Source organism: Penicillium alfredii (genome assembly GCF_028826965.1).
Source record: "Penicillium alfredii strain IBT 34128 chromosome Unknown utg000007l_segment0_segment0, whole genome shotgun sequence".
In the NCBI taxonomy this organism is placed as follows: domain Eukaryota; kingdom Fungi; phylum Ascomycota; class Eurotiomycetes; order Eurotiales; family Aspergillaceae; genus Penicillium; species Penicillium alfredii.
Window position 1 is genome coordinate 3,106,625 of NW_026622704.1, and position 20,951 is coordinate 3,127,575.

The window sequence follows — 20,951 nt, forward strand, 5'->3', positions numbered from 1 at the left end:
GTCAAATCTCATCGAACTTAGCTCAATTTCTGCCTCCGTTTATGGTTCCGTCTTTGTATATGCCCGTTTCTCGCATTCCAATGGCCACATCATCCAAAACTGACCGCAATCTTCTTCGTCGCGTTGCTTCCGGTTTGTCCTTGGAAGAGCTGTCGCGGTATCACTTTGCAGAGTCGATGCACGAGCCATCGACTCCCGCTGAGCTAGAACTTCGCGATGTTTGGGCAACCTTACTGAATATCAATCCTTCCGTTCTCATGGCCGAGAGCGACTTTTCCACATTGGCGGTGACTCCGTGGAAGCCATGAAATTAGTGAGTGTAGCCCGCCGGCGAGGTCGAGACCTTAACTTGGCTCGGGTGTACCCGAGTCCCCGTCTCTGCGACATAGCCGAGAGCTGGGCGATGTCCCAGCGAGCGAGAGATGCGGAATTAGAAAAGCAATGGCCCCCATTCTCGTTGCTAGACAGTCCTAGTCGGGAAGATTTCCTGGTGCGCCATGTCTGTGAGCCCCATGGAATCGCTCGCACCAATATCAAGGACGCTTACCCGTTGCACGACAACCAAAAGATCACGATAGAGAACAATAAGTGGGTATTCGCGCACTTCAGAATCGATGAATCATTGGATCTGGATCACATCATCGACAGTTGGATACAGGTTGTTCGCCAGCATGATATTCTTCGGACCGTTCTTGTTTCCAACGGCCAATCCTTCTTTGCTGCGGTGCTACATTCTTTCGATTGGAAGATCGAACGACTCACCGGTGCCGGGGAAGCCGGAGTCAAAGAGATTGTCAGAGAAGATGGCACGACTCGTCCGCAGCCTGGGACTCCTCTCGGCAAAGTAATGGTGATTCAAGATGTCGAGAGGCAAGTGGTAACTGTGGTTGTGAAGATGAGCCACATTATCTGGGACGGGTATTGCCTAGCTCTGTTCTGGGAGGATTGGAAATCTGCATACGAAACGGGTATCGTGCCTTTCCGTCTTCAGTTCCAGGACATTTTATGCTCTCGCAAATTCATTCAAGACCGCGACCAGTCAGTGCGCTATTGGGAAAATCTTCTCGCCGATGCACTGATTCTCGATCTACCAATTGACGCTTCTGGGTCCACGGGGCTCTCTGCCCAGCTCGAGCAACACAAGCTCGAAAGAACGCGGGATGGGATTGTTGCTCCCCCTGGAATGATCCTTGATTCCCTTATCAAGGCCGCTTGGGCGGTAACACTTGCCGTTATTACTGGCCAGGCCGACATAATCTTCTTCCAGATCTCGAGTGGTCGGCGTTTAGGTGGAGCGAAAATGGAGAATGCAGCTGGGCCGTTGTTGGGGATTTTCCCACTCCGAGTAACACTGAACTCCGAATGGCGAGCAGATGAACTGTGCCGATTCCTTCAGGACCAGGATACGCACAGCATTCCACATGAGATTATTGATGTTGACGAACTTTGGGAAATGACGGACTGGGAGGATGATGCGCCGTTTTCCATGGTGGATCACGTCAAGGGTGGGATAGAGTCATACCTGACTTTGGACGGTGTTGACTTTGGACGGTGTTTCTCGGGGACCGGAAACTATCTACGAGGGTGATAACGAGCCTCAGACCCTCATAGCCAGAACACATGGCCACCGGGCTCATATCTCCCTTATGCCACAGCTGGGTGTTTCTCGGATGATGGCGGAAGAGGCGATGGACATGTCTTGTGCTAAGCTTCAGGCGTTTTCACAGCGGCCGGGAGAGTCAATCTATGAGTGTACTTTATTCGTTTCAAAGTTGAAGCGGTGCAAATACAGCTGGATATGTATCAGAGACGCTATTAAGGCAATTAGGTGGATTCTTAGGGTAGGGATGCAATGTGTTTAACAGTCGCGTTCTTCATGTAGACATAGACCAGGCGGAAACCATCTGGACCCGGTCAGGAGGAAGCGACAGAGAGATGCTCAACGAGTTGAGCGAAGAACGAATCCTGCCAGGCACCAAGATGTCGTAGCCTCAGGCAGTTTCCCCAGAAGTTGGAATAAGGAGCGTCCCCCCAACAGGCAGGCGGTCGGGAGCGGCGGAAGACCGAACTGGCCATCCTGCATATTTACACGTGATCATCGGAATGAAATACCTCCGATCCGCTCGGATGTATAATTTTGGTTCACGTTCGACTGTATCCCGCATTCGCTTGTGGGCTTTTTCTTTATTTCGGTCTTTCTTAGTTCTCGGAGTCAACGCAATTCGCCATGGCCAGCTTTATCCTGACGCTTTCTGGCCCTGATCGCCCCGGCATCGTTCATGCCGTCACAGCCTTCCTCGTCCAGCATAACCTCAACATTATCGACTCGTCGCAATTCGGTGATCCAACGTCGCAACGCTTCTTTATGCGTACACAGTTTGCATCCGCTGGCGAGAAAAATCCTGAGCTCACACAGCTCCGTACTGCCTTCGCGTCGACGGCAGAGTCATTCGCCCTAGATTTCGCGATCTACCCCACTGCGCAAAAGCCCCGCGTGCTGATCATGGTGTCGAAGATCGGCCACTGCCTCAACGATCTACTTTTCCGCCAGTCCACCGGCCAGCTGAACATTGAAGTGCCATTGATTGTTTCGAACCACCCGGACTTCACCCCTCTAGCCACCACCTACAACATTCCTTTTCACCACCTCCCCGTCACCCCCGACACCAAGGCGCAGCAGGAGGCCCAAGTACTCGAGCTTGTGCGCCAGCTTAATATCGACCTTATTGTGCTCGCGCGCTATATGCAGGTGCTATCGCCGACGCTATGCGAGGCGATGTCTGGGCGGATTATCAATATTCACCACAGCTTCCTGCCTTCCTTCAAGGGTGCCAGGCCCTACCACCAGGCCTATGATCGCGGAGTGAAGATCATCGGGGCTACCGCACACTTTGTCACCAGCGATCTGGATGAGGGCCCTATCATCGAGCAGAATGTCGTGCGTGTCAACCACGCCATGAGCCCCAAGGAGCTCACCCATGCCGGCAGCAATGTCGAGAGTAACGTGCTGGCTTCTGCCGTCAAGTATGTGACAGAGCGCCGCGTTCTGCTGAATGGACACAAGACAGTGGTGTTCAATTAACATGGATATATATGACACAAAAAAAGAACAAGAACAAGAAGCCTGGGGCAACAGTTCCACCTACCTCTCGGTCAACATCTCGGTCAATATTTATTCGTCATCAACTCATGTAGTAAACCAGGACACCAGAAAGCCTATTGTAGTCGATTAATGTCCGAATAAGGTATCGATCGAAGCACAACACTTCCAAGGTTGGGTAATGACACCACGAAGTCTTACGTAACCGCCTTCGCTGGTAGAATCGATTTTTCTACCCCTCAGCCCCTCTCGTACTGCCCCGCGGCAGAGTGACAGTCCCTGAAAATTCACTCCCATTTACTTCTCGCTGAAAGGCATCATGTTGCAGGCCATCAAGTACCACGAGGGTCGTCTCGAGATCCTAGATCAATTACAACTTCCATTCGTCGAGAAATACATCCCAATCCAAACTGCCGAGGATGGGTGGCATGCTATCAAAGAAATGAAAGTCCGAGGCGCACCAGCTATTGCTATTGTGGCCATGCTCGCCCTTTCCGCTGAACTGTCGACGTTTAGCGCAGCAGATCAGATCCCCCAGGCAGCGAAGGAGACTCACGAGTTTATCGCAAAGAAACTTGACTATCTTGTCACGAGTCGGCCAACGGCGGTCAATCTCAGTGATGCGGTTCGCAAGCTGAGGAGCCTAGTGACCGATCGCGCAAGTCAGTCTGGGTCTACCGGTCACGACGTTGCCGCCGCTTTCATGCAGGCTGCGGAGGATATGTTGGGAAAAGACCTTGAGGACAATCAAAAGATTGGGAACAACGGGGCCGAGTGGATTCTCGCCCATGCAGCGAAATCAGAAGACTCCCAAGTCACTGTTTTGACCCATTGCAATACTGGGTAAGTCTACCACTAACAACATCCCTGCAAGTCGTTCAAGCTAACAAAAAGTGTCTAGCTCCCTCGCTACTTCAGGTTATGGCACAGCACTAGGCGTGGTCCGCTCACTAGCAACGAAACACATCTTACGCCACGCTTATTGCACGGAGACGAGACCATATAACCAAGGCTCCCGCCTTACAGCCTTCGAACTCGTCCACGACAGTATCCCCGCTACACTGATTACGGATTCGATGGCCGCGGCACTTCTTGCAGATTCCAGGGCGGGCGTCAATGCTATCGTTGTGGGTGCAGACAGGGTTGCAGCCAACGGAGACACGGCCAACAAAATAGGAACCTATGGCTTAGCGGTCTTGGCGAAGCATCACGGTGTCAAATTCCTTGTTGCAGCGCCGCTCACAACGATTGACCTGGCCACCAAAGCCGGGGAAGATATCATCATCGAGGAGCGTCCGGCAACCGAAGTGACTAGCATCAAAGGTCCCCGCGAAGGGACTGGCACTGACAGCTTGACGTTGGACACCGTGCGAATTGCTGCGCCAGGGATCAATGTTTGGAACCCGGCATTCGACATCACTCCGTCTACTCTAATAGATGGGATCATCACGGAGGTGGGCGTGCTCGAGAAAGGAGACGATGGCCAGTATCATATGGGTGGTTTGTTCGATAACCAAGCTCATTAATCCAGTTTGGCACCGTCACTCGCGCCTTCATCAGCTGGGGCCGGGCCTTTTCCCTTCAGCAATATACCACAAGCTTATCACTCTGGCCTCTTAGTATCTTGAGGTGAAGCATTGCTCCAGAGCCAAGGCAGTCATTTCACCCCTCCCCTCTCCAATAGCCAAGGAAATACTAGCCACTGACCCTCGCTTCGCTCGGCTGGCTTAAGGAGACGTAGTACATACTGAAAAATAGATTTTGAAGCATTATTAACTATTTGATTCGCATGTAGATGGTTCTTTTGCTACTACTCCGATTATTTGACTAGTGCTTTTGATATATTTTTTTTTTCATTTTCTAATCCTTCTTGCATGTATTTCCTGATCATTATCTGAATCCTCTTTCAATCTTTATTCACACTCTCTTCGCTGTATCTATCCTGATCATCAGCACTCCCACCTTCTCAACTGGTTGTCTTGATACATGCGACAAGGAATCCCGACCGGAATGTGGAATTCGAGGTCTGGACCGAGACGAACAATCTCGGTGGGCCTGCAACAAGAGGCCGCCGTGACCGAATTCTTGCATGTACTCAAAAGGGACTACCTTTCAGAATGGCATAGTCGGCAAGGGTGTCATGTGATCCGTTGTTTACTTCCACCTTTCAGCGCATCAGCAATCATCCTTGAAGTCCTCCACAGCCGGAAATTTTCCACGCGTCATGGCGAGGCCCGATCAACCCAACCCAATTCCAGCATACTATTGTTGCTATCTTCTTCGCTCGACCGTTCGACACGCCTCGCTATATATTGGCTCAACACCGAACCCAATCCGCCGACTGCCGCAGCATAATGGCGTCGCCAAAGGTGGAGCCAAGCGTACGGCCCGGGAGAAATTGCGCCCGTGGGAAATGGTTCTTCTGGTCGAAGGATTCATGAACCGCGTTGGGGCATTGCAATTTGAGTAAGTGCCGAGCATTCTCCAACATCCCGACTTATGTCTGACTTGACGCGTAGATGGGCATGGCAACACCCAGAAAAGTCCCGACACATGGTATCCGATCATGCTGGCACAGACCCTGAATTACAATCCAAGGTCCATGTGGATCCCAAAATAGGGAAGACGAAGCCGCGTGCTGCCCGCTCCAGAAAATCCCTCACAGCCCATGTGGAGGACCTGCACTCGCTCCTCCGATCTCCCTATTTCTCTCCTTGGCCACTACGCCTGCGGATCTTTTGTGCCGATGTCCACCGGGTGTGGAGAATCTGGAGCGAGCGGGTCGATGCCCAAGTTCCCCCAAACATCAACATCATCCTTGACGGGGACTGCCCAAAGGCTGCGCGGGACATCCCGCAGGGTCCTGAAGGTGCCTCAGTCGGGACAATTGACAAGCTATCAGTTGACTACACACGTCTTGAAAATTATCTTGAGAAGTCAATGTTCCTGCTGGATGATGCCGAAGATCTACAGTGCAACGTTTGCAAAGCCCCGGTCATCCCGGATACACAACAGATTCTAGTGTGTCCCCAAGCGCACTGCTATGGCACGAATCATTTATTGTGTTTATCTACCAAGTTTCTCAGAGCCGACGAATCAGGCCCCCTGGTGCCAACAGTTGGGATTTGTCCAGCATGTCGGAAAGTTGTGCAATGGCCTGTCATGGTGCAAGAACTCAGTTTGCGCAATCGAGCTGAGAAAGAAGCGCGAGCAATCATACGAAAAAAAGAAAAGCGTGTTCGCAAAGAGGCTGCATCCAGTGAGGAGAAATTGTCTGACTCACGGTCATTTCCAGTGGACCATACACCCAAGAGTCAGTCGCGGCAAGCGCAAGATGTCAAGGCGATTCTTCAAGACGACCCCGAGTTAGATTTCAATTGGTGTGAGGTAGTAGACCAGGAATCTGACTCTGAGTGTCAAAGCCGACGGGAAATTCGATCGACACAGCCTCCGTCGATACCTGAAGTCGTCATCGAAGATAGCGACTGGGACGATGTAGAGATCTTGGAATGATTCGCAAATCTCCCTTCCTTGCTGCGAATTTAATCAAGTTTGTCTCGTCCGAGCTCGTCGGTAACATATGCCCAATGTCCTCAGTGGCACAATAGCAGAAAGACACGTCATATAGTCTCTCTGCTTTTTCGTCTATGCGAACGAGCAATTAGTCCAGTGAAGATCACCAATGAGAGAAGGGGAGCATAGTCGCCACTTGACACGCCCAAACACCAGCTGGAATATCCACGGATCTTTTGCGCGCGAGTGGCCAGAAGGCGCTTCGGGGGAGTCCGCTGTGATCGGTTACGGAAACTCATGTTGTGATCGTTCCGCACACTCGTTGCTGCGAGACTGTAGGACACAGAATGATCTACCGGCTCGTTTTCAACAGTGGAATGGTAGGTAGAAAAGCGAGGTTGCTTACTGCAAAGCTCTCCCTGCCAGCACTGGTCCAGATGCAGCCACTGGTTGTGGAAATGATCCAGTGAAAATGGCGAGAGACTAAAGTCAAGGGCCGGGAGAAAAGGCTGCTTTTTCTTCATCGAGTGGCCGGCTGCTGTGCTAGCCAGAATATTTGAGCTGCCGTGACGAGCTGTTCCTGGACGAGAGCATGAGTCTGAGGGAAGAAAAAGTTCTAGCGTAGTCGAATATGGGTTCCAAGCGCCAACGCCGACATTTGTTGCGCTCACATCATCCTCTGCACCTGAGTTCAGCGGCAAACGCGAGGTGGGCCTTGACGATGGAGGCAAGCAGTGGTCAGTGGACATTGATGAACATGGGATTTGGGGGTCCATTGCGATCACCCACGACAACGGCGGCTCTGGGTGATCCACGAAGAATAAATCCGGAAGACGAGGGACAACCGCATCTATCATGGGCGAGCCTCGGCCTGCAACGGGGGTCACAGATGACCGGGGTTGTTCATTTTCACTGCTGGAGTGGGGGGATGGGTCGGGGTTGATTGCTTTCAGTGTCTCGATGTCGTCGCGTCCCACGCCATTTGCGTTGATACGCCTCTGGAAGTAATCCGCGTCCATGAGCGTGGACACCCGGGTACATGGGACTCCATGATAGCCAGGCGACCCTTGCAATCTTCCCCACAGCTTTCTGACAAGTTTCTGGGATACATACCCGAGAGGCGTGATGATTCGAAGATTCAGTCGCTGGGCGAAACGAGGTCTGTCGAATTTCTTTCTGTTTTTGGGTCTGTTCGCCATGTCCGCAGCGCACGCAGTATTGGAGGCGATAAATGGCACGGTATCTTTAGTTGAAGGCGCCTACTTATAAAGGCATTGGATGGCTTGAGCCTTTGGTGTCGAGCAACACCATGCATGATCTGCTTTGGAGGGTGGTTTCAATTCCAGCGTGAACAAAGGGCGTGGATGGAAATATGATTTTGTCTCGTCGCCAGACCACTTGTCGGGGCTTTCCTCCTACAGCTTTCGCATAGCGAGCAAAGAATATTCAACCCGCCACTGCCGTGTGGAACTTTCTTTCATGGCAGCGACAGAGGTTAAATGCCGGTTGACTCTGACGGCCATAACGACTGTCATGTCTATACCTTCGAGCTTCGTGACCTCGTCAAGTCCCAAGTCACACCCAAAGAATCATTTCAGAAACCAAATGAGCATCTGAGATGGGCAAAGTGGTCAAACCATGCGAGAAAAGAGACATGCCATGGATTATGTACAGCGAGGTGCGTTGCGTGGCCCATCGCTCACTAGCGCAACTCCTTCTCATGTCCTTTCCAACGAAATCAAATTCTTGGAGTATCTCCCCAACTGTAGCTAGCCAAAGGGAGGTCTTTTTGTTTTCTTTCTTGTCCATCCCTTCCATTGTCGTCGGTTGGTACCAGATCTCGATAATTTCAATGTCCACTCTGACGATTCCCCATTGACACGGAGATGGCAGACGCGAGTAAAATCGCGTCCAGATTGACAAAAGGCGGTCGCCCAGCAAATCCCAGAAGAAACCAAAGCTAACGAAAAGCCAGGAGATAGAATCGTCACGTTCATCAAATCGGTACATAAGTAGAGGGCCAGTGGAAAGCCGGTGTTGACCATGTCCGGTCCGCGGACGATGTCGGATCCGCGAACCTCGGATCCGGTTACGCCCTCACAGCAGTTCTATGGAGCCTCATTGAAAGCATGCCCTCGGGTGTGTATAAAACCCCAGACAACATGCCGGGTCTGGTGCTGGAACAGAGCCCAGCGAAACATCAATCACACAACGCGATTTCCATTCAACCATTTCCAACCTGGTCTTCTTTCGACTTCATATTTCCAACTCTATGACACCAAATCATGTTGCAATCATTGGAGCAGGGTTTTCAGGCCTCGTCTTAGCCCTGTCTCTTCAGAAGCAGTCTGTTTCGTGCACCATCTACGAGGCCCACTCTGCCTCACTCGACATCGGCGCCATTATGCTCTCGCCCAACGTATTGCGTATCCTGGATGCAATTGGAATCTACCAGCAAATTCGCCCACGATCATTCCAGTTCCAGATCCTGCATTTCTGCACTGACCCACCCGTGGACACGTTCGAGTTTGGAAACCGTGACCGCTACGGCTATGATGCGCTGCGGATCTATCGCTATCATTTAATCGATGTGCTCGTCGCTACAGTGAAGGAGAAGGGAATCTCCATTGAGTACGGGAAGAAGCTTACACGAGTTGTTTCCTGGAGTGAGACTGAGGTCTCATGGGAATTCGACGACGGTACAACTGACCGAGCAGCATATTTAGTCGGAGCAGATGGGTCTGAAGTTCTCATCGGGAAACAGAAACGCGCCGCCGAACTGGACCGCGAGGGCTGGAATCAGCTCATGAACGACAAGCAGCGGTGCGTCGACTTCCTACGCCAGGGACCTGAGGATTTTCCCGCCCTTGTCCAGGGGGCAGTATTTCATATCCCCCTGGATAAGATCAATCTTTGGCCTTTCTACATGGTGCCTAAGCTAGAGTCTCTTGAACTTCTCAGCATTCCCGTGTCGTGATTCTTGGATACGCAGCCCATGCTATTTCCGCCTTCTGCGGGCCAAGGTGTGAACCAGGCGTTTGAAGATGTTTACACCTACGCTCTGGTCTCATCCCAGTCTCAGTCGCAGGATCTGAAATCTGCTCGGAAGGTCTGGCAGCATGGTCGTCAGGAACGAGTCGACCGGATTCTGGCACTGAATTCACAGATTGACGCTCGACGAATGCCTAAGAGCCATGATTCGGGTCCACCAGAATTAGACCAGGAGCCGTTCGATGTGGAGTGGCTGTATGGGGCGGATTTTGAGGACATGGTGCGGAACTGGCTGAGCAGAGTTGTCAAGGGGTAACCAAGTTTTGATGAACATGGCCTGGTCTGTTATTTGATTGTATTCGACAAGTCACTTGGGCACAACGGTAGATCCTGGAATTAATCGTGAAATTTCCATTCAAATTTTCAATTTCTCCCTTTTCTTTTCTTCGTTCGGTAGGAAAAAAAAGATTTAAAAAAGGACGCTGCAAGTCCTGCGACGGACACTTCTGACATAAAACCTACCATGGTTTCCTCCTTGATCGTATTCTTCTACTTCTTTGTCTTTCTCTCTCTCTCTCTCTCGGCCGCGTGGGCACCCGGTTGTTGATCAGGGGCAGATCTCAGACCCACGGTCACGTGCACCGGGGATAGCTAGTCGTGGCCACAGACCATCCACACTTTTAACTCCTTCTCTCCTTTTTATCTTTCACTCGCTCTGTTCATAATCTCAATGGATCCTGCAACATTCAAGGATCCGCAACTTACCCTCCCGGATCAGCTGGTGATCGAAACTTTTCTGCAAGATCCCAGCCTCAAGAGTGAGTCTTTCATCATAGTGGGTATTGGCATCCAACTAAACAGACACCTTAGGCAAACCAAGTGCACAGCCGCTTGAGGGAACGCTGAGTACTGAAGAAACTATTCAGAAACTCCACTCTCTTAATAATGATTCTCATCCCGACTTCGATCCCACTGTTTTTCAGTTCTGGGACACTCCGCTTCTGAAGAGCAAGCTGCCCAAGGTCATTCAGCGGTATATTCTGCAACCGTATATCGTCTGGGGCCAGAGTATCGTGCGCTTCAAGACGGATGTGGTTATGTTGACACATCTTCTCCTCTATTTTACCACTCTGGTTCCCAGCGCGGCATTGCTGTATTATCGCTTTTCCTGGCTCCATGGTGTTTTCCATTGGGCCATGCAACTGTGGTTTTGTGGAGCATTCACCCTGATGAAACACCAACACATCCATATGAATGGCGTTCTGGCACCAAGTTATTGGCTTGTCGACACGCTGTTCCCTTATCTCCTCGATCCCATGTTGGGACACACCTGGAACTCTTATTTTTACCATCACATCAAGCATCACCACGTCGAGGGCAACGGTGAGAATGATCTGAGTACTACCATGTTCTACGACCGCGACAGCGTCTTCGACTTTGCACGCTATGTCGGCCGATTCGTCTTTTTCATCTGGCTGGAGCTGCCGTTGTATTTCTGGAGCAAGGGTCAGCTCAAGTACGCCTTCAAAGCCGCATTCTGGGAGCTGAGCAACTACGCCTCCCTCTATCTGCTGTATAATTATGTCAACTCTCACGCCACCTTATTTGTCTTTATTCTTCCGCTGGTGGTTATGCGCTTTGGTCTGATGGTGGGGAACTGGGGCCAGCATGCGTTGGTTGATCCGGTAGACCCTGACTCGGATTATCGGTCCAGCATCACGTTGATTGATGTCCCCGTGAGTATCAGACTCATTTGCCCTTAGTTTCCCACGCTGATAACCACCAGAGCAACCGGTTTTCCTTCAATGATGGGTATCATACTTCCCACCATCTGAACCCGCGCCGCCACTGGCGCGATCACCCTGTGGCTTTTGTGAAGCAGAAAGATCGTTATGCCGAGGAAAAAGCGTTGGTGTTTCGGAACATTGATTTTATCTTCCTCACTGTGTATCTGCTGCGCAAAGACTACATGCACCTAGCAAAATGCCTGATCCCCATGGGTGACCAAATCGACATGACCCTCGAACAGCGGGCAGACATGCTGCGAAGTCGGGCCCGTCGATTCCCGAAGCCCTCGTCCAAGAAACATTCCTAACAGCGAAGCCTTAGGATTTGACTAGAGCAGTCAGGTTGCTCTCTTGTCCTTGCGCTTGCTTTGTCTGCATTTTTTTTTTCACACACTCAATAACGCATATGCGGAGTTACTGCTATTGTGTATTTCTTTTTTATAAAATAGACAGTATAGAGCAGCAAATTAAAAACCAAGAGGATGGATAGAGGTGAGTGTCATGGGTTGTGTGATGGATACTACAGTTGTTTCCCGTTTCCCGTTTCCCGTCTCTCCTCTCAGCCCACGGTCTCACTCTCATGGAAATCAATCTGCGAGATTTGTTTTAGAAAACGAACGTGATTCAACGGCCAGTTCTTTGAGAACGGGCCGAGGCAATGCATTAACCGGGTGGATCGGCTACTGTTGGCCATAGGTCGATGACTTGTCTTCAAGATCTTTCAGCGATGTTTCACCCCAGCACCATTCAATCAATACTTCGATTGTCTTCCATGTTACATTTTGACGACCTGTCATGACATTGTCGATTAAGTTAAGGTACTGAGTTCAAATTAGCCGCTTCATGGTTTTGAACCCAATACTTGTGAAGAATGCAGCCATTTTCAAAGGGCCTCGGGCACCAGGAGTTCTGCATTGCTACTTAGTCAATCAACTCTATGTAGGATCTTCTTTCCAGTGAGAAAAGTGCTGGAAATAGTTTAAAGAGGGTGAGGCATATCCTTGAATTATTGAAGACATATGAATGGGACACACTTCGAAGTATTTCGTGACCGATTTTCAACAATCGCAAAGTGAAACTCGACCAGTGCTTAGCATAGACCAAAATTATATCCAACATGAATCGCCTTGCTATCAGCTCATGTTGTCATCCCGAGAAGATACAACACAGACGGCCTATGTAATAGGGACAAGTCGAATGGGATTACTAGGCAAGCTTTCATGCACGCTGTGATGCGGATAAGATGTCCACAGAAGACGAGTAGGGTAACCATATCTTATCTTTCATACTTTCTCGAGCATTGCCATAATCAAGTCGGGAATCGCCCTGGGGCGCTTAAGTCGAGCGGGAAAGTATTTAGCCGGAGTGTGGGGGAGCACTATTAGCACTGCGGATGCCGCCGGGAAAGCTTATAGGCGGTCTAGTGCCGCCTCTCGATGCCGCGCTCCCCGCATTAGATGAGGGGATGGCAAGGAAGAACTTGAACTTGTAAATTCTGCGCAGAACTTCGTATGTTCCATTCGGTATTGTCGCGGGCTACCCTATCCATCTCTTCTCGCACACCCCCGCCAAGATGAAGCATCATCTCATGGTCGGCACCTGGACTGCCCCCGGTCGCATCTATACTGTTCAATTTGACGATGAGGCTCTCACACTCGACCTGGTCAAGAAAACCGACATCCCCGAGGCCGAGCCTATCTCGTGGATGACCTTTTCGCACGACAAAAAGACTATTTATGGGGCTGCCATGAAGAAGTGGAACAGCTTCGCCGTCCACAGCCCGACCGAGATCGCGCACCAGACATCGCACCCAGTCGCTGGTCACCGTAAGTTATTGACCAAGTTACAATTCATGAGGTGTTTTCTGCTGAATCAATCATGTCTGTGTGTGTAGCGCAGGCTGCCAGCAACGACACCAACACCCGCGCTATCTTTGTGCTCGCCGCCCGCCAGCCGCCCTACAATGTGTACGGCAACCCTTTCTACAAGTATGCCGGCTACGGTAATGTGTTTTCCGTGAAGCCTAACGGTGCTCTGGACACCAACGTGCAAAACTACGAGTATGAGCACACAACCGGTATCCACGGCATGGTCTTCGACCCTACCGAGACCTACCTGTACTCGGCCGATCTCCAGGCCAACAAAATCTGGACACATCGCAAAGACCCCCAGACGGGCCAACTGACGCTTGTCGACTGCCTCGAGGCTCCCTCGCCTGATGACCACCCGCGCTGGATGGAGATTCACCCCAGCGGGAAGTATTTGTATGCCCTCATGGAGGCGGGTAACCGACTGGCAGTCTACGTGATCGATGAGCGTGCTCACAAACCGGTGTTCACCCACATTACCTACCCATTACTGCCTTCTGGTGAGTGCGATTCAAGTCAGAGATGTCGACCATCCAAGCTCATTCCCCTTCTTCCTGGTACAGGACTGCCCCCACGCAACAAGTACCGCGGCGATGTCACTTTCACCACACAGAGTGGAGAGTATTTGTTCGCCACAACGCGGTCGAATCATTTCGACGTAACAGGGTATATCACGGCGTTCAAGCTGGGCCCGCATGGCGAGATCGAGCGCCAGCTGTTTATCAACCCCACCTCAACCAGCGGCGGGCACTCGAATGCAGTCAGCCCCTGTGACTTTAGTGACGAGTGGCTGGCCCTCTGCGATGACCAACTGGGGTTCGTCGAAATGTACCGGTGGCGCGACGAGAAGTTGGCTCGAGTGGCCCGGGTGGATATCCCTGAACAAGGGTTTGGCATGAACGCCATCTGGTACGATTAAAAAGGACACCGCAGTAGATATAGATCAACCAAGCATAAATCCATCAATCAATCCAAAGTCGAGATGGCGTAGTGGAGGGGGGGAGAAACGTAGCAAGTGGGGAAAAGAGTAGAGAACGAAAAGAGTGGAATATCACAAACCGTCGGCAGTCAAACTCGGTTGATTGCGTTCTCCCGGAGACGCGGGGGGTTTGCCCTACCGTCCCTCCTGAGTCCCGATATTTAATTGTCGCAATGGCCTCAATCCTCGTTGCCTCTCCACGTCCTATTTTGCGTTCATCACTGCCACCATGCCGACTCCCGGTCTCCTCTACGTCACGATGCAGCCCAACGGCTCACTCCCCAACACCCAGTTCCACGACTGGTACAACAACGAACATGGGCCCCTGCGATTGCGGTTACCCTTCATCAGCAATGGCTTTCGCTACCGGGCCACCGATACGACGCAGCCCGAGTATGTGGCCCTGTACGACATCACCGATATGGACGAGTTGACCCGTGAGACGTACTTGGCGCTACGGACAGACGTCATCAAGACCGACCGGGAAAAAAGACGATGGCACAGATTGACGTGGGCCGCCGCCTGTATGACCTCGCCGATGCGCGCAGCCACCCGGATTTCCGCCCGCTCGAAGCTCAAGCCGACACCGATGCCGAAACCAGGGGCAGTGTTCTCGTCGCCGTCACTGTGGCCACCCATCCGGACCCCACGAAACAAGCCGACTTGGATCGCTGGTATCGCGAGGAACACTTTGAAATGCTCTCCCGTGTGCCTGGGTGGCGTCGAAGCCGTCGCTTCGTGACCGCGGCCATCGACTCCTCCGCCCCACGTGAATCACTGGCGCTGCACGAATATGCCCCCGTCAACGGGCTGGGCGGCGAGGCTCACAAGGCCGCGATGAACACCCCCTGGGGCCAACGGCTCATGAGCGAAGTGGTGACGTCCAAGAACCGTCGCGTCTACGAGTGGTACTACACTTTTGGCCCGGCCCCGCGTGAGCTCTCTTCGCTGGCTGCTCCGGATGTGATCGGACCCTGGAGCTCCAACGACGGTCGCACACAAACAATCCCCTCTCCATCACGACCCGCGCTTGAGTCGTTTGTCACTACCTCCGACGGGGTAGAACTTCCTTACCGACTCGAGGGGAACACCGACCCCACCGCGCCAGTGGTGGTGCTCAGTAACGCGATTCTGGTCAACTGGAACATTTGGGACCGATTTGTCGATGCTTTTTTCGCCAGGAAGCAGAACCAGCGCTACCGTGTACTGCGATACCTCACACGGGGCCGGTACTCGCAGAGTGGCGAGCAGCCCGTAAACATTGATTTGCTTGCCTCTGATCTCGCCACACTCCTGGAGGCGCTGCGCGTGCCGCCCAAGGCTGCCCGCCTCATTGGGGTGAGTCTGGGTGGCGTGACGGTGCTGAATACATCGCTCCTGTATCCGGACCGAGTCGGGGCCTTCGTCGCCTGTGACACCAACTCCTCGGCGCCCGAGTCTAATCGCAAGGCTTGGGGTGACCGTGTGGCCATGGCCGAGCAGGAGGGCAGCACGCATCCCGACACCCAAGAATCCATTGTTGGGGAACAGCTTGCGGAGATAACGACGCGTCGCTGGTTCACGCAGAAATCGTACGAAACTCAACCTGAGGTTCTTGCGCCCGTCAAGGAGGGCGTGCGGACCAACAGCCTCCGTGGTTTCGCACACAGCGTGCAGTCCCTGTGCGCCTATGATATCCGTGAGCGCATGGCCAGTGCCACGGTGCCGGGGATCTTCGTTGCTGGTGCCAATGACGGTGTCTTGCCCCAGACAATGCAGAAGATGGCCGCAGATCTGCGCGGCAACGCCGAGTTAAAAATTATCGAGTGTGCAGGTCATCTCCCCATGGTGGAACAGCCGGATGCTTTTGCCGACGTTGTTTCGGATTTCTTGGGTCAGATCGATGGGTAATGGTCGAGCACAGCTCTTTGAAAATGTATAGCGGAATCACGAATCAATTTTCTTATCACACCAGCCAGGAGGAAGATGAATCCCATGTCTACCTACGCCGGTGATCACCCCGATCAAATTTGTAGTTGTCGAGAGTACCCTCTACGCTCACAAGAAAGAGTTCAAACATGCATCTTGGGCAGTTGGCACCGGGACCGACTGTCGCGTACGTGAGACGTTATCCGCTGCGGGAAATCACCGAGGCCCAGCTGGTGTTGGTTCAGAGGATCACCCTGCATCCTGGATTATGTCCCATGCAAATAAAGGAGCGGAACGGGGTCTTCATCTAGACTGGCGACCAATTCCACGGTGAACATCTTTTGGTGTGTGATTGTCGTGTAGGGGGGCTTGCGAGGGACCCTGTATGGCTTCGTAGCTTCAATTTGGTGCGACGGCAGCGGTTTGGAGCCAGGCTGATTTTTGGGCATGATCGGAAGGTGGCTATCGCGCTGATCGAGAAGAAATCCCATGAATAGCGTGAATTCCAAGCCGGTTGAATTCCCAACAGCTTCACATGAGATCTCGGCGGTTTGGGGGCCTCGGGCCGTTGACATCATCCATCTGGGCTCACCCTCAAAAATCACCGCGGCCCGCTCTGTCTCACGCGAATTCGAACTTAACACATCCATTCCAATCTCTCTGAGAATGACTGACAACAACCAGGGCTGCAAAATCACTCTCTACTGGTCCGTTGTCCTTCTGCATCTATCATTCGTCCCATACTGACATCAGCTAGGCTGGAGCAGTCGCGCAGCCACCGCATCCTCTGGCTGCTGGAGGAGCTCCAGCTCAAATATGAGCTCAAGACTTTCAAGCGCCGCGCCGACAAACTTGCTCCGCCCGAGCTGAAGAAGGTCCACCCACTAGGCAAATCGCCCGTCATCACCATCGAACCACCCGAAGCCTCCGCTCCTATTGTGCTTGCCGAGTCGGGCGCAATCGTGGAATATCTCTGCGACCACTTCGGTAGTGTGCGACCGACCCTTGTGCCCGAGCGGTATGCGCCCGGTCGCGAAGGCAAGGTGGGTGGGGAGCGTGAGGAGTGGATGCGGTACCGCTACTTCATGCACTACGTGGAGGGCAGTCTGATGCCATTCCTGGTGATGACGCTGGTCAATGATAGTAAGTTTCTCTTGTATCCGTGCCCGGGTCTACCTAGAAGATCTAGGCTAATCAATCACTCGCTTCCGCAGCGGTCCGCAACTCGCCTCCATTCATCGTGCGTCCGATCACCAGCCTCGTTGCCTCGCAAGTCGAGTCCGCCTTTCTGACTCGAAACGTCGAGGGCAACCTTGCATTCCTCGAAGACCAGCTCAAAACTGCTCCTGAAGGTGGGCCGTTCTTATGCGGCAAGGAGCTGACGGCAGCGGACATCCTCATGAGCTTCCCAGTGATTGCCGTTAGCTTGCGAGTACTAAAGGACAAGAAAATGCAGGGCAAGTTCCCTCGCGTGCAGGAATATGCCAAGCGACTGGAAGAGCAGGATGGCTACCAACAAGCCGTCACCCAGGTGGAACAAATTGACGGGAAATTCCAGGCGTCGATGTGAGGAGAAGCGCCGAAGCTGTATATAGCTATTGTCAGATGTTGGGTGCTATTGTAATTAGGGAGTGTGGGCCGTTAGACTAGTTCAGAGCTCGACCCTTTTCCTCCAAAATATTTTCTATATATTGTTTGACACATTTCCTTCGCTCTATATCCCCCCTCCATGGGTTTTATCTAAAACGCGGAGGCCAGCTATTAGCCACTACGTCGGAGGGTCCACTGATCTATGAGTGTGCGGGTGCTACCAAGGAGTTGAGCACACGTGAAACTTACTATTCGGAGCTCGAATTTATTTCCTCGGTTGATCATGGTGAATACCGCAGTATTCTGCTCATGTTCCTTATCCCACAGAATTTACAGCATCGGTCATCACAAATTTAAAAAAAATGTATTCACTTCACTAAGCCAAGTATATCCATCTCCGCACGTGACATCCGTTTCCCCGCGTTCTCCACACTCCCCGGAAAGCCTCGGTGGTTGCAGGATGCCTCTTAAGTACCCCTTTTACCCCAACTTTGAACATTGCAGGCCATTCTATGGCTCAAAGTTGCGTCCTCTCCACCTGCTCTTTGACTTCATCCGCAAACATGACCATTCGATCAGTCGTTTCCCTCCCGAAGGCCCCTCGCCTCTGCGCGCCAACGGCCCGACGCTGGCCGTCCATGGCCCGGACCTTTTCCACAACATCCCACCGCGATGCGACATGGGGATTTATCGGATTAGGACAGATGGGTATGTTTCGATAATGGCTTTCCAACAAGATTCTGAGATGAGTAACTTCGACCGACAGGCTACAACATGGCCAAGAACCTACGAGCCAAGATCCCCATATCTGACACGCTGATCGTGCGCGACGTCAACGAGGAGACCATAAAGCGCTTTGTCGCCGAGAACCAGGAGGCCCGGCGAAGTAGCGGCACCAGCCCCGATCAAGGCAAAGTCGAAATTGCCGAAAGCGCCCGTGAAGTTGCCGAAAAGTCTGTAAGTTCGACCATCGCATACGAACCAGGTTTTTATATGTCATACTCCATCTGGTCAAGTCTGATAACCATACTATTCGACACGTTCTATGCAGACTGTTACAATTACCAGCCTTCCGGAGTCCCAGCATGTCATCAATGTGTTTCATTCTGTCCTCAAAGACGGCGCTCTTCCGTCGCTCAAGGACGAGCGGCTCTTTATTGACACGTCCACAATTGACCCCGTTACGTCCAAAGATATTGCCAATGCCATTCACAATACCCAAGCTGGTCGCTTCGTGGATGCTCCCGTGTCGGGCGGCGTCGTCGGCGCGCGAGCTGGCACCCTTTCGTTCATGTTTGGCGCATCATCGCAGTCTGACCAGCTGATCGAGCGTGTCCGTAGTGTCTTGTCGCTAATGGGCAAGAAGGCATGGCACCTCGGTGACCCTGGCTCGGGTGTCTCCGGTAAACTGGCCAACAATTATCTTCTCGCCATTAATAACATAGCTACCGCCGAGGCAATGAACCTCGGTGTACGCTGGGGACTGGACCCCAAGGCACTAGCCCAGATGATCAATTCCTCCACTGGCCGATGCTGGCCATCGGAGGTTAACAACCCGGTTCCCGGTGTGGTCGAAACAGCTCCGGCTTCGCGCAATTACGAGGGTGGGTTCGGTGTCAGTCTGATGCACAAAGATCTGCGACTGGCCCTCGAGGCTGCAGAGAAGTCTAGCACTTCTCTTTACTTGGGCGGCCAAGCGCGCGATGTGTATCGTGCGGTGGAAGATGCACATCGGGGCAAGGACTTTTCAGTAGTTTATCAATGGCTGCAGGACAAGTCCGAGTGACATCTTTATTCCTGATGATCTACCCAGTATATATCTTTGTGTGCAGTTTTGGTTCCCCCCACGACTGCATACAAAGACAACTTTTTCAGACGAACTGTGCATGGTGGAACTAGCGCGCCGCATATGTCGCAGTACTCGGGAAGTTACTCGTTATCTCTCAACAAATGGATTGATTCTTCTTTTGGTATATACTTCGTGTTTGGGCCACTGTGGCGAAGAATTGAAAAAGGGTCGATATTGCCGGCTATTCAAAAGCACTTCATCCCATAATGGAAAAGAAGCAACCCTTGTGGATATTCTTGATCATGATGATCCTTCGCTTCGATTGGGTAAGGCGTCCGTGATAGGGAATTCTACTACACGCTTTCTGTGGAGCGACTAATACACAGTACGAACATGCAGTCCGGGGTTAGTAACTATATTAGCCAAGTCTACATGATCGAACTGCCAAGTTCCGACTCACCTATACGCAAGTAGGAACCAGGGAGCCAAGACCGGGCACCTGGGCTGTTAGCTTCAACTTCCCCACCGTGGGATCACCCGAATGCTGGCCCCATTTATTAGCGCTATGATGATCTCCGCTCCTTTTTCCCCATAAACGAGATTGGATAATACCGTTACGGGTAGATTCGATGCACGCTAGAGACTGTGGCAGCCCCCTCGGCCCCGTCTTACGTGAGCACTGGAGCTATCTAGCTTTCGCGGTATCAAGGAAATTGCTTCAACGAGAAATATAAATACCAGTCCATCGCGGTGGTGAAGGGGTGTACACTCACGCAATCGTTGCATCTTCTACTTTCTCTCAAATCTACCATCATGCTTGCTCTCAAGTCCTTTTTCATTCTAGGCGCCGCGACTCTAGCGGCCGCCAGCCTTGGCGATACTTGCAAAACCGTCAGCGTGAACGACCAGGGCATTATGAAAGCTTCGTGTGGTGATGGAAAGGGTGGATGGAATGACGCTAGTCTGGACTTAAATAAATGCTTCAAGCGTTCTCAGGACCCACCCCTTATTTATATGCCCGATCAAGAGTAAGACTGATACTTGAAGACACCCCTTTTTGTTGTGGTACTGGAAGAGCTCGCTAATCCTGACGTTGAATGTCCAGTGGTTCCGATGTGACCGATTGCCTGAAAGATGGCCCCTTCGATATCACCACTATCAAAAACCCCTCCGCCATCGACACAGAAAACTTTTCGATTGGTGGAGCTTGTCTGAAGAATGGGGAGACACTGGGCTTGGGTGAGTGCTAATTCGACTCTCGGGATATGATCAAACCTAGGTCTTTTGCTAATGTGGTTATAGACTCTCTTCAGAACTATAACGGAAATCTGGCTTGCTAGAGTGGTTTGAAAGACATCGGGGGCCTTCAAGGGCAGGATGACTGGCCAGAGCCCATACTATTCTCCCTAGAAGGTCCTTAGTCACC

General features: G+C 52.0%; 12 protein-coding genes across 12 annotated transcripts; 11 read left to right on the plus strand and 1 right to left on the minus strand.

Annotated features, from left to right (window-relative positions):
• Window positions 1–304: 304 nt before the first annotated feature.
• Window positions 305–1,588, plus strand: NUU61_005833 (uncharacterized protein; the record flags this gene model as incomplete). Its single annotated transcript, XM_056656415.1, has 1 exon — window positions 305–1,588. One exon carries the CDS (start codon window positions 305–307, stop codon window positions 1,586–1,588), a length of 1,284 nt encoding a protein of 427 aa, XP_056512028.1.
• Window positions 1,589–2,227: 639 nt separating this feature from the next.
• NUU61_005834 (formyltetrahydrofolate deformylase) lies at window positions 2,228–3,082 on the plus strand (the record flags this gene model as incomplete). Its single annotated transcript, XM_056656416.1, has 1 exon — window positions 2,228–3,082. One exon carries the CDS (start codon window positions 2,228–2,230, stop codon window positions 3,080–3,082), a length of 855 nt encoding a protein of 284 aa, XP_056512029.1.
• Window positions 3,083–3,419: 337 nt separating this feature from the next.
• NUU61_005835 (S-methyl-5-thioribose-1-phosphate isomerase) lies at window positions 3,420–4,626 on the plus strand (the record flags this gene model as incomplete). Its single annotated transcript, XM_056656417.1, has 2 exons — window positions 3,420–3,943; window positions 4,002–4,626. The coding sequence occupies 2 exons, from the start codon at window positions 3,420–3,422 to the stop codon at window positions 4,624–4,626; spliced, it is 1,149 nt and encodes a 382-aa protein (XP_056512030.1).
• Window positions 4,627–5,324: 698 nt separating this feature from the next.
• Window positions 5,325–6,613, plus strand: NUU61_005836 (structure-specific endonuclease subunit SLX1; the record flags this gene model as incomplete). Its single annotated transcript, XM_056656418.1, has 2 exons — window positions 5,325–5,566; window positions 5,620–6,613. The coding sequence occupies 2 exons, from the start codon at window positions 5,325–5,327 to the stop codon at window positions 6,611–6,613; spliced, it is 1,236 nt and encodes a 411-aa protein (XP_056512031.1).
• A 107-nt stretch (window positions 6,614–6,720) lies between these two features.
• On the minus strand, window positions 6,721–7,632 carry NUU61_005837 (uncharacterized protein; the record flags this gene model as incomplete). The annotated part of the gene is made up of 1 exon (XM_056656419.1): window positions 6,721–7,632. The coding sequence occupies one exon, from the start codon at window positions 7,630–7,632 to the stop codon at window positions 6,721–6,723; it is 912 nt and encodes a 303-aa protein (XP_056512032.1).
• A 1,253-nt stretch (window positions 7,633–8,885) lies between these two features.
• NUU61_005838 (FAD-dependent oxidoreductase) lies at window positions 8,886–9,920 on the plus strand (the record flags this gene model as incomplete). Its single annotated transcript, XM_056656420.1, has 2 exons — window positions 8,886–9,542; window positions 9,606–9,920. The coding sequence occupies 2 exons, from the start codon at window positions 8,886–8,888 to the stop codon at window positions 9,918–9,920; spliced, it is 972 nt and encodes a 323-aa protein (XP_056512033.1).
• A 414-nt stretch (window positions 9,921–10,334) lies between these two features.
• NUU61_005839 (fatty acid desaturase) lies at window positions 10,335–11,699 on the plus strand (the record flags this gene model as incomplete). The annotated part of the gene is made up of 3 exons (XM_056656421.1): window positions 10,335–10,422; window positions 10,475–11,340; window positions 11,391–11,699. 3 exons carry the CDS (start codon window positions 10,335–10,337, stop codon window positions 11,697–11,699), a joined length of 1,263 nt encoding a protein of 420 aa, XP_056512034.1.
• A 1,265-nt stretch (window positions 11,700–12,964) lies between these two features.
• Window positions 12,965–14,178, plus strand: NUU61_005840 (lactonase family protein; the record flags this gene model as incomplete). The annotated part of the gene is made up of 2 exons (XM_056656422.1): window positions 12,965–13,217; window positions 13,286–14,178. 2 exons carry the CDS (start codon window positions 12,965–12,967, stop codon window positions 14,176–14,178), a joined length of 1,146 nt encoding a protein of 381 aa, XP_056512035.1.
• A 289-nt stretch (window positions 14,179–14,467) lies between these two features.
• On the plus strand, window positions 14,468–16,128 carry NUU61_005841 (putative alpha/beta hydrolase; the record flags this gene model as incomplete). The annotated part of the gene is made up of 2 exons (XM_056656423.1): window positions 14,468–14,682; window positions 14,703–16,128. 2 exons carry the CDS (start codon window positions 14,468–14,470, stop codon window positions 16,126–16,128), a joined length of 1,641 nt encoding a protein of 546 aa, XP_056512036.1.
• A 507-nt stretch (window positions 16,129–16,635) lies between these two features.
• Window positions 16,636–17,716, plus strand: NUU61_005842 (glutathione S-transferase; the record flags this gene model as incomplete). The annotated part of the gene is made up of 3 exons (XM_056656424.1): window positions 16,636–16,853; window positions 16,904–17,289; window positions 17,361–17,716. 3 exons carry the CDS (start codon window positions 16,636–16,638, stop codon window positions 17,714–17,716), a joined length of 960 nt encoding a protein of 319 aa, XP_056512037.1.
• Window positions 17,717–18,299: 583 nt separating this feature from the next.
• NUU61_005843 (uncharacterized protein) lies at window positions 18,300–19,522 on the plus strand (the record flags this gene model as incomplete). The annotated part of the gene is made up of 3 exons (XM_056656425.1): window positions 18,300–18,444; window positions 18,503–18,693; window positions 18,788–19,522. The coding sequence occupies 3 exons, from the start codon at window positions 18,300–18,302 to the stop codon at window positions 19,520–19,522; spliced, it is 1,071 nt and encodes a 356-aa protein (XP_056512038.1).
• An 816-nt stretch (window positions 19,523–20,338) lies between these two features.
• Window positions 20,339–20,865, plus strand: NUU61_005844 (uncharacterized protein; the record flags this gene model as incomplete). The annotated part of the gene is made up of 3 exons (XM_056656426.1): window positions 20,339–20,553; window positions 20,631–20,764; window positions 20,828–20,865. The coding sequence occupies 3 exons, from the start codon at window positions 20,339–20,341 to the stop codon at window positions 20,863–20,865; spliced, it is 387 nt and encodes a 128-aa protein (XP_056512039.1).
• Between the last annotated feature and the right edge of the window lie 86 nt (window positions 20,866–20,951).